Below are 11888 nucleotides of genomic sequence, written 5' to 3'. Positions count from 1 at the left end.
GATGAAAGGTGATAATCCTCCTGTAAATACCACTCCATCATGATTAACAGAGGTCAAAGAAGTAGTTCAATGTTTAAATTTTGTCAAAGCTTCTCACGTCTTTCTTTCCAGGTCCTTATTTTTTAACTTGTTTTGTAAAATACCTCTTTCTTTCCTTTTGTCTTCTTTATATACACACAGTCTGGGAAAAAGAAAAAAAAAAAAAACGAAACCCAAACTAATTTTGGATGTACAGCTTTTCAGGATAAAAGGTTATCATATCTACTAACAACCCAGACAGTTGACTAAATAATTAAGAAAACTCTTTGTTAAAATTTCCCTGAACGCTTAGGAGAAAAGTGTCTGCCTCAGAGAACTGACAGAAATCCAAGACTGAATTCGATTCCCAGGCTGTGCCAGCTATTCCTTTTAAAAATTCAGCTGCTATCAGGGAGCTGAACTGCTTCTTCCAGTGTAAAGGCTCAGGCGCGAAAGCAGACTGAGGTTACCCACACAATGATACAGCATCTCTGCCTCAACTCCAAGCCCTGATGATACCTCCTTCTGCAAGGAAACCCGTTCTGCAGAGCCACCCAGGTCAGTACCTCCTGGAAGCAGTCCTCACTGAACATTTACCCTTGCAGATGCTTGGTGGATGGCAGTAAGCTGTGTTTAATATCGGCAACATTCATTTGTTTGATTTAGGTCTACATATCCTACAGAGAATGTGAATCATTTCTGTGGACTGCTGCATAGCTTTGTGTGTGCAAACTGGTTCAGTGTCTGCACAACCTCAGGCCTACAGGGAAAAATACTAGCATTACTAAAACTTAAATGCTGAAATTTGTCGTCTTCTTTACCCTCTGCTAAACATTTCCAATGAGGAACATCACCAAGCAAACCTTGAAACTTAGGTGCTTGGAACTGTTAAATGTTTGCTAAACTTGTTCTGCATTAATGTTATCAAACATAGCAGGTAGTAATTATTCCTAAAGCAGAAGTATGAAACACTCCTGGTGATCTATGGCGATGACCAAAGCATTCATGGCAAACTATGTGAAATTGACTCTTTTTCAGAATTTTAGTGCACATTAGGAAATAAATACAGTTATGGGTCCAAGGACAGACAGTAGGACATTGCTCCTTCACGACACTGATCAGCTCCGGGTCTGTCTGGGCTACAGAAAAGCATTTCCATAAAGCCTCCGACAAACATCGCTGTTTCGTTTGCTTGCCTGCTCATGGCACCCCTCCATGGAGAACCGGGACAGGGTGCCCAGACCGCACCCGCCGTGACCGGGCACAAGCGACCACGGCGACCCCGGCGGGGCCGGGCTGGGGGCCGGCAGGGGGGCGGGCTGAGGGCCGGGCCCCGCCGAGGACCCCCCGAGGGAGGGGCGGCACTAAGGCGCGGGGGTGGGCGCACGGAGCCGCCAGAAGTGCGCGGAGATTCCGCCCGGCCCGGGAGCGCGGCGGCGGAGCGAGCGGGGCGGTGGCGGGGAGCGGCGGGGCCATGGCGGGGGTCGCCCCCGCAGCCCGCCGGCTCTGGCTCTGCGCGGCCGTGCTGGGGTGCCTGGCGGCGGCGGGGCGCCGCCGGCGAGGTAAGCGACACCGAGCCGGGCACCGAGAGGGGCGAGCGGCCCCGGGCGGGGGCATCGCCGCCGGCAGGTGAACGGGAGGGCGCGGAGGCGGCGGCGGAGCGCAGCGCAGAGACGGCAGCGCCTGCCCGCAGCCCCGGCGCGTTCGGAAGCGACCCCGGGCAAGGTGCGGCTCGGGCACGTTCTTGCCGTGTGCCCGCACATCGCTTGTTTTCCAGCCAGATGGTCCTGTGCAGGTAGTTTCAGTGGAAGAGGCTTAGCTTTACGAACTGACGAAATAGGAATTGTCATTGGCACAGTGCACCTGCAGGGAAAACCTACCGAGTGAAAATGGAAGAACAGGAATCTTAGTTCTCCCACTTTCTTCCTTACTCTGTTTTCCGTGAGGGCTGGAACACGTGCGGTGCATTGGCACACCCTTACCTGGGACCTTGGCAAACGCTTTGCAGAACCTGTGCAAAAACCATATCTGTATTGTTTCAAATTTCTGAGAAAAAAAGCCACATAAAGAGTAGATACAATGACATATGGAGAACTACTAGAAAATATTCTATAGGCATATATTTTACTTTTTTTTTAAGGTTATGCAACTATTTGCTACCTTTACAAAGCATGCTTTAGATTGTGGGCATGAGTGGTTGAGCAGTTTTAACACCCATTCCAATAGTGCTGTTTATACAGATGTATTGATGTGTGCATGTTGAACCTATTTTCTTCATGGTTCCGCACATAGGAGTATTCATGTTCCTGTTCCATGGCATTGTGATACTGTCATTGCTTCAACATTTGTGATCATGTTCTTTTATATGTCTCGTCCAAGCAAAAAGTATCTTTTAGGTAAATAGTTACATTCATTGTTATGTTCTTTAAAAGTGTTCCCTTAAACTTCTTCCTAAAAGTGAATTCCTTTCTATTTTACTACTTTGAAAGAGTTTAAATCCACAAATACGTCTGAGCACTTCTGTTAAATGCAGTCCTAGTTCTAATTTCTGCTGCTGTATCCTTTGCAGTGAGTAGATGCAAGAAAAAGCACATTCAGGATCAGAGTAAGCACTTGCTAAGGGCAATATATTTTTATCTGTAGTCATTTGCCAGATCCTGGCCCTTGGACAGCAGGAGATATGACCTGATAAGCTTTCTGTACCTGAGGAACTGAGTTGCCAGTCCTGCCACTCTGCCCTTGCCTGCCTGTGCTCCACGGGTGGCTCCTTTCCCATATCGTCTCTGGCTTACACTCAACGCTCCTCAGTCCCTGACTGCCGTGTAATGCTGGTCTTGCCCAAGAACAGGTGGAAAATCGTGTATTGGCCTCTCCCTGCAGATAGATGGGAAGAGAGTTGTGAACAGGGAATTGAAAAGTCCTTCCTTGACAGAACTCATTTTCCTCTGCCGCAGAGGCAGTTGTCAGGGGCCACTTAAATATCTCTGTGGGAAATGGGCTCCTGTGTCTTTCAAGAACCTCTTTGACTTTTGGTTAATGTGTGGTGTTCAGAGTACCTGTTACCTGACCCTGTTTGTGGCAGCTGTGGTACAAACCCCAGTGTGTTGGCAGTCAGTGCCACTAAGTGCAAGAGTGCAGTTGCCTGATGCTTGGCCCAATGGTCTGTCTAAAATAGAGCTGAAGTAACTCAAAGACAATCCTCCAGAAACAAGTATCATTGTCACTTCAGAGATTTCATCTATATGTCTCCCGAAAAGGCCTGATGTATGTGTACTAGTTAGTATATTTATGCATTTTAATCTGTTCAGGTAGATTACTGGAAAAATCTGCCTAATATAGAAAGCAGCCAGGAAAACAAACAAACAAACAAAAAAACCCCACCTCTCAGAATAACCCAATGTAACAAATACCTACAGTGAAGTTTGGGTAGCAAACAGACCAGATACATGGTATTTGAAATGCTGCATTAACCCTGAGATGTGCTAGCTTCACTGAACAAGGAAGTTTTCATAATATAAACTCAGGACTGGATTTAATAATGAGGCCTCAGCCTTTCAATTGCGAGAAGTGGATGTGATCCAGTGAAGCGCTTCCTATTGCTCATCCTCTGGCACAGTCCTATCCTTGTGTTCAAGATGTTGCAAAAGTCTAATTCTTTTGGGGCTTAGGATCACACGTCTCATTATCTGGCAGAACCAAGTAGGTCTGTGATGAATGCAGGCAGATTCACTGTCTTAATTCTGCATACCGTCAGGAAAAAGCAAATATGGAATCATATTCTTCCTGACTTGCAGAGACATTGGTTAAAGAACAGTAGAGAGCTGTAAGACAGTATATAGGGTATTTGTGGAAAGAAGCACTGAATGTGATAAAAACCCCTCACATTTTAGGGAAACAGCTGCATATTTTCCCAAGAGAGATTGCTTTTCTAGCAGACAGTATGTAGTATTTGGACCTCCAAACAAAATGGGAGAGTTTGACTTCCCAGAAATAAGTCTCTCCTCATAGCCTATCGTGTGTGTCTCTACTAGGTTAAGTTAAACCAATGGTCCAGTCTTCAAAGGAGGCTGAATTGCACAGTCTTAAGTATTCATTTGTATATTTCGTAATTAGAAGTTTGACTTCATTGTCTAAAGCAAATATTTACATTTCAAGTTAATAAATCACTAATACATTTGAAGGTCCTAAAATATATAAAAAATATATATATTCCCATATATATGGAAAGATTTCCAACATCAGTAATAATTCTTAAATTATAAATTCTGTTAAAACTAACATGAATTTTCCATTTTGTATCAGGACATGTCAGTGTTTTGTGACTGTGGGTGAAGATGCTGTAAGTCAACAGTAGCATATATGTCTCCCTATACTTTAATGTTCCATCTGTACTAGGCAGAGCTGGTAGGTAAGCTTACCCTGTAGTTAGCTTGCCCTGTGGGTAAACTTCCTTAGCACTTTGAAGCACCAGACCCTGTGTTCAGTTCCTTATTGTTTTGTCAGACCTGACTCATTAGGTTGCAGATTGCTTGGTGTTAGACACAGGCAAAGCTTTTCTGGCAAAGCTTTTCTGGAGCATTACAGCAAAATTGCTATTCATCATTCTGAGAATGAAGTTTGAAAGAATGCATATATCAAATTTATTTTTCTTTTTTATATAAATCCTGGATAAGGAAATAATTATTTCAGTGGAAAATTCAGCCATCTCGCCTCTTAAATGCCTGTGATTTGAGGAGGTCTGGTCTGCAGGGGTAACTTTTTCACAAAGAACACAAGACTCAGTGTTGTGTATGTTTCTATAAATATGATAGTTTTACTTGTTTCTGCTGTTGCTAGAGTTAGGCAGCACATCAGTTACACACTCAGATGTGTAATAAAATATTTTAATTTTTAGTATTGATGATGGTGGTTGTTTTCAGTTGTTTTGCAGAATGGGTAAGGAAAATAAAAGGAAGAAAAAAATCAACCAGTGTTACACAACATGAGATTTCCAAGCAATAACTATGGAATTACTAGCATACTTCTAAAAAGGAAAAAAGAATACACAAAGAGCTGGGTGACACTTTAAAGTGATGTGCATAATAAGAAAAAACGTATTTGATCTTTAGTAGGATTTATAACCCTATTACAAGTGAGTACAGTCAGCTGTTTTAAAGATCTATCAAATGATGATCTAATTAAACTGTGGAGGAAAAGAAAATAAAGACTTGTCTCATGTCTGGCTTGATTTATTAATAGAAGAGGTAACAGATATTAATTGTTTCAGGAGCGCTTCAGTTACAGGAAAGAAAACTAATGAGGATGCTCTATGAAAGGGAGAATTCCCATAAAAAATAGAGGACAGGAAGAAACTTTCACCATGATTCGTAAACTGCTTGTGCTGAAGCTTGCTTGGAAAACATTTCAATAACACACATGACTGACCTGTGATTCTTCAAGGGCTTTTCTTCAAATTCCAATGAGGGATAAAGTCTCAGTAAGGTCAACTTGTATGGACACGAATAGCCTACAGGCTACTACAAGCAACTCAGAAGCACAGTGGTGGCACAGTCAATCACATCGACTTCCAGCTGCCCTTAGAGGATAGAAGATAAAGCTATTGTTACCTGCCTGGGTAGCCTAAAGCCATATCAGATTAAATCTTCACTCTTTGAAAGACTATAGGATTCTCACACTGTGCTTGAAAGACATGAAGTCTGTTCTTTCTCCTGGGTATCTTCTCCATTCAAAGGAAGGGAATTACCTGATTTTGAAACTGTTTTATAATTGTGGTTATCTGTACGATGATGTGAAAGAATGCGGTGGGTAGCATAGTACTGTACGATTTGAACCAAAATGTGTTTGTAATCAGTGACACAATTACACCATGCAAAATATGGGACAAATAAGAACAAACAAACAGACAAAAAAACACACACAAAAAACCCAAACAGCAAACCTGGGAGTGACAGCTGAAGATCAGACTATTAACATTCAAAATGCAGAGTTTTGCTTACAGCTGCATTTTAAAAAATTCATTAGTAGCATGGTAGAGGCAAGAATTAAGATTAACTGTGTCATTCAGCATAACCTGAAATTCCAGCCACAGTCATCATCGGTATCCATTTTTAAAAGCAACGTAAATAGATCTGTATATTTTAAATGTAATTTCTTTATAAACATTCTCTTACTTTACTCTTCCCTACTTTCACTTCGCAAGCACATTCCTGAACAAGAATGGCTGTTCAGTATGTTGCAGGCAAATATGCCATTAGACAGAACTATTATTGCCACTGTCTTTGACAGGAGTCAGCTCGGCTGCCAGATCAGACTCAGAAATTGTGGCATTATGCTTTATTTCTGAATGAGTCTGCATTAAAAACAAAAACAAAAAACCAAAACCAAAAACACCAAAAAACCAAACAAACAAAACCAAAACAAAAACCCCCAAACTGTTGTAAAGACAGATTTTCAGATTTTGATCCTTCATTTTACCTACCAGCAATTTTGAGATTTTTCTTTGAGGCCACAAGGTCACTTAGATGTCCAAAAATATGTTTATCAGTTGTATTTACTTTATTAAAATTTTGCATGCTAGTAATGCAAATTGACTTAAAACATGTAACTAAGTATCTGCCCATTTCTGTACACACTCTTGCATGTATATGTAAACTATATGCAACTACCTCTCATCTATGTGAGGGAATTCTTCATTCCATGCATAGGAGCCCTGTAAAGTGGTAGCCTATTTACAGAAGATCTTTGGATAATCCTTACTCCTCTTGAGGTAAGATTATGTTCCTCTCAAGTATCTGACACCTCATTTTTATTCAGGTTGTTAGGTTTTATAAACATCAGTGGAACCAGAAAGTCAAAATCGAGAGAGAAAGTATAAACATACTCCTCTCCACTGTTTTTACATCTGGGATAAATGCCTAATATGGTTATTAATTTGCATTTATTGTCCACTTAAAGAAGGTGAAGTTACGACATGATGACTTCTACTAAGTCTTAGGGTGCTAACATACCGATTTGTTGTTGTTACTAAGATTTCAATATATTTTTCAGTAAAAGTAGTTTCATGTCATATTGTGATATATCCATATTTTCCAGTTAAAAATACTTAACATCTTTTCTAACACACCTGATACTCAAAATAGTCTTACTCCACAGTTCTTGAATGCTCTCCTGGTGGACATCAGATTCTGCAGAGCCCTTACCGAAGTGTTGATTTTGATTCATCCGACCTCCAGCAGTCAGCTATTCAGGATTTACTGTGTGACCATTCCCTAACACCAGGATGGTATCGCTTTATGATTTTTGATAAGCCTGCTGAGATGCCGACCAAGTGCGTAGAGGTATTGTTACAACTAATTTGATTATGAGAAATAGATATTTTTCTTAAGAATATTTCAAGGGGGTAGGTATGAAAAAAGAATACAGTTATGGAGACCGATGTGGAGGAATTAAAATCCGTTAACTGGGCAATTAAGTCTTAAACATTGAAAATTTTGCACTGAATGTGCAATAGCAGAGGATGATGAATTACGTTGCTTTTAGAGCACTCAAAAACTGTCATGTATAGTCACTACTGCAGATTTTCTCAGTGGCAGCGTAGCAGGGATGTCATGTTGTAAAGCTGCAACTGTGTGATGGTCAGTCTGTTAGGAAAGCCACGTGAAAGCTGTACAAAGATTTGCAGCCACATGAATCCGGTAACTGTGGAGCTTTTAAAAGTGATCATGTTAGACAGAAGAGATTACTCCTAAAATGACTTGAACTAACAGAGCTAACTGAAGATTAGTTGCCTTGTCATCTGCATGTCCCCTAAGACTCAAGAATTACTTGGAATATTTAATACTTAAGACTGGTAATGCTTGATTTTGGAGTCATTCCAACAGCTCTGTGATAGTCGTAGCCTAAGGAGATACAGCTTTGCAGTTTCCTATTTTAAAACATTTCCTTGTTTAAAAAAAAATGTAATTAGAGTATTTACCTGTGACTTTTTAATGAATTGAAACAGCCTGGTCACAGTCTCTTAAGGAAAAAACAAAACAAAACAAAAACAAGACAACAACAACAAACACCAACAAACAGACAAAACCACACAAACAAAAACAAACCAAACAAACAAAACCACCAGAAAAGTCCAACAATGAAATACTTTTAAAGGAATATGAAACAGTTAAAATACACTAATAAAATTAAATTGAGTTTATAGCAGCACTTCTTGTTTTTATTTATTTGATTTTATTTTTAATTAAATCTTGACAGCAGTCTAAAGCCACAAGTACCTTTAATGTGTAATTGACTCAAGGACTCAGAGGGCTGTGTTGCAGAGGCTACTGTTACCCAGGCTTTTATACTGCACAAAACTAGCAAAAAGTATGATTCCTGGAGGACTTTCTTTCAGTTAGATTTAATACAAACAAATTAATTAACTAGTTGTATTATCTCAAGATGGATACTGTTACACAAAGAACCAGCATGATAAACCAGAAGAAAAAACAATCGTTTTCGGAACAGAGGTTAGACTAGCAAGATACCAACTCAGATCATCTAGGAATGTTTTAGAAATCAGACCAAACTTCTCAGTGCTTAGTAAATATTTAGTAAAACTGGGCTACCATCCTTATACAGAGGAGTCCAAATAATTACTGTTGGAAAGAGATTGCTTCAAAACTTATTTGGCAGATGAAATTTAGGTATTGACATCTGCTTATTTGCATCTGTTGACAAAACCAAAACATTTATTTTGAAATCTCAAAGTCAAAACATTAAAACCAAAGTAAAATGGATGTCTTGTTTGGGAGGTCGTCTTCTTTCTTTCCCTTTAGGAGAACTTTTATTATATTATTAATCCTTGGCAAAGGTTCAGACCATTAAACATTTCACGGCATTTCTGTCTACTTCTCATTAATTCTGTCTGTCTGATGGATTGGTGGTAGGCTCAGATACTCTAGATTAAGGAAGTGTACTTTTGAGATGAGTAATTGCTCAATGAGTCTGCTGTAGTCTGAGACCTTGTTTCACTATCAGGTCAAAGAAAGGAATACTTGAGGCACTGTATGAAGAACAGGTTCTCAAAATCTCACAATTTCAGATTTATAGTTTTCATGTAAATGTTTTCCAAATGCTAGCTTTAACATGTTGGGTCCTTCTAGGTGTTTCTCTTCAGTTTGCTTTCTGCAGCACATGAAAAACAGGACGTGATATTTGTCTCATTCTGGTAACCCATGAACCAGATTCCTTCTTTGCCTCCTTTTCTCAGGATTTATTTTTCTGTATTCTACTGGTAAACTCTGGTGTTTGCTAAATCAGACTTGCCATGATTGGCACTACTGTTAAGTAGTGAGCTGCATGGCAGCTTCCTTGATCTGAAGACCTCACGTAGCCACAGTGGTGGGGGCTGAAGGGGACTGTTGCACAGCACACTTCTCACTCCATGAGGAAAAACACTGAACAAGGCTTGCATTTGTGAGAGGGGGAACAACAACCCTCTTAAATCACCTGTCAGATTGGCATCTGAACCACAGACCTTGTGAAGCCCACTGCTTTGTAAACACCAAAGGATTTAGGGTTGCTACAAAGTCCCTGTGTTTGTTTCAGGGATGCTACAAGTATATCTGCATGTGAAAGTGGGGAGTTGAAAGGCAGACAGGGCTTGTCAGGTGTCTTGCATTTCTAAGGCTGTAAGTCAGTGTCAGCTGGCCACATCTCTTAAATGACATCCAGGAGGTTAGCTGAGCCTTGAGTCCATGGCAAAGGGCTGATAAAATGTGTCAGCTTTAACACCTTTAGTTGATATTCAGTATATGTGTGTTCTACCCTGTATTTGCTGTGCTCTGATAGCATTCACACAGTTACTGTAGGTTAGTGGGTACAGAGTAACCCACTAAGCCATAACACAACTCTTAGCTTTTTTGGGCTAAACACTCACGTGTGGCTCCCAGTTAATTTCTTCAGGCGCTAAATTATAGCCTGTCTTTAGAAACACAGATTCATTAGACTCAAGAAGGACTTAAGTCTCTTTCATGTGTATTTGTATTCAACCTTGAGGAGTAATGTAAGTGAGCCCTCAGTTATGCTGTCTAAACTTTCCTAAAAGCTCATACAGGAAATTAATTGAATACATATGTACCTCTCATTAAAGCACAGCAACAGTTTGATGTAGCATTAACCATTTTCTGATGTTTTCCTCTGGTGCTGAAGATGAATCGCTGTGGTACTCAGGCCCCTGTCTGGTTGTCTCTGAGGGAGTCAGAATCCATGCCTCGACCTGGTGAGATCAAACACTTAACAGCTTGTGCTACATGGCAGTTTTTCTTCAGCGCTTCAAAAGACTGCTGTCTTTTCCGAATCCCTGTCAGCGTGAGGAACTGCGGAGATTTCTTTGTTTACTTACTGCAGCCCACCCAAGGATGCATGGGGTATTGTGCAGAAGGTGAGAAAATGCGTGCTCTGACTCAGCTAAGCATCTGTGTTTTTATTAAGTGTGTTTCACAGGTATTTGGCTGAAGAGAATTTGTGGGAACTTATGTATTGAAATTTTCCATATGATGAGGTGTGGATGTGGCACTACCTAGAAGTCAAAATTCAGAGTACCTACATGGCACCCATACTCTGCGAATACTCATTACTGACTATGCGTAGAATTGTGTGTCAGAATAGATTTTAAGAACTTGACCAAACTGTATGTATATCAATTATTGTTTAGTGTTGTTAGGAATATTTTTCTTACTGTAACTCTCTTATCATTGTTCTGGAGACTATATACATTGTTGCTAGAAGAAGATTTAACACAGAAATGCTCTATTGATACACACTTTATTAGTACTGTGAGAAAGAACTGAAGTGGAGTCCTTTTGCAAAGGTCTTGGACCCTGGTGCTGTAAAAGTGTGTTAATGTTCACAGCTCAAAATGTCAGTATTTTGTTATTCATGCCAGATGTTTTAGATAACTTAAGGAGTCCTAGAGTCGTTTGGGTCGGAAGAGACCTTTAAGATCATTGAGTCCAACCACTGAGGAAGGCATGATCAAATCCTTACAATTATAAATACCGTGAAATAGTGACAACTTAGTGTAGTAGAAAGTTCTTATTAGTTCATATAACACACTGTTATGAAAATGCTAGCAATATTTTAATGCACCATATACTGTATTGCTCTAAGTCATATTCTCTTATTACTGAGTGCTTGCAAAAGCTCAAGAGCAAAACCATCAGTGGGCTTTCTGATGCTTTATTGAGCCATCGTTATACATTTAGGTCCAATTGTTCGGGTATTCTCCAACGGTTTATTGACAGAAAAAAAAAATGCCAGAAATGGGACATTTCAGCATGCAAGTGTCTGAAGCAATGAAGAACTCGTGCACTATAGGACTTTGTATTTGCTTTGGTTGGTGGCTCATGAAGAGGAGGAAGGATATAAAAACCGTAGGCAGAGAGCTAGCTGAGTTTTACTGCTTCAAAACAAATAGGCAAGAAACATAAGTCTGGTTTGGCTCTGCTGAACACTGTAAATATGAAACACATTTTGAGTTTAAAAGCCCTCTTTTAAGACGATGTTTTCACATGAAGTGCATTGTACTCTTGTGCTTCTTATTGTATCTAGGTTACCATGTGTACTCTGTTTTCTCTTTAGCACTGGATAGCTGTAAACACTTGATGCAAATTTTCCGTCTCTCCTAAACATGCTAAGGAATTCAAATGCTGTATCACTGAAGCATGGAACCTCAAAACCTGCTCTTCATTCTTTTTGGTGAAGGGGGTTTTCAGTGTTGGCTGCTGCCTTTTTGACTTAGTTTGAGTGGAGTGACTAACCTCTTTCTACTGCTGTTATAAATGTTTAATCAAAGTGTGGTTTGGTTTTGTTTTTTGATAATGTTCAAA

At 40.2% G+C, this 11888-nt stretch overlaps 1 protein-coding gene across 1 annotated transcript in view; it reads left to right on the top strand.

Moving 5' to 3' along the window:
* Positions 1–1492: 1492 nt before the first annotated feature.
* The window catches only part of VWDE (von Willebrand factor D and EGF domains), a 40189-nt gene continuing 29793 nt past the window's right edge, over positions 1493–11888 (top strand). Inside the window, exons 1-3 of the mRNA XM_065629278.1 lie at positions 1493–1580; positions 7171–7355; positions 10210–10441. Coding sequence (XP_065485350.1) covers positions 1493–1580; positions 7171–7355; positions 10210–10441 — 505 coding nt within the window. The remainder of the gene's footprint in view (positions 1581–7170; positions 7356–10209; positions 10442–11888) is intronic.

Source organism: Caloenas nicobarica, chromosome 2 (genome assembly GCF_036013445.1).
Source record: "Caloenas nicobarica isolate bCalNic1 chromosome 2, bCalNic1.hap1, whole genome shotgun sequence".
Classification (NCBI taxonomy): Eukaryota; Metazoa; Chordata; class Aves; order Columbiformes; family Columbidae; genus Caloenas; species Caloenas nicobarica.
The sequence above is the reverse complement of the archived record's forward strand: the minus strand, read 5'-3'. Positions and strand labels throughout refer to the sequence as shown.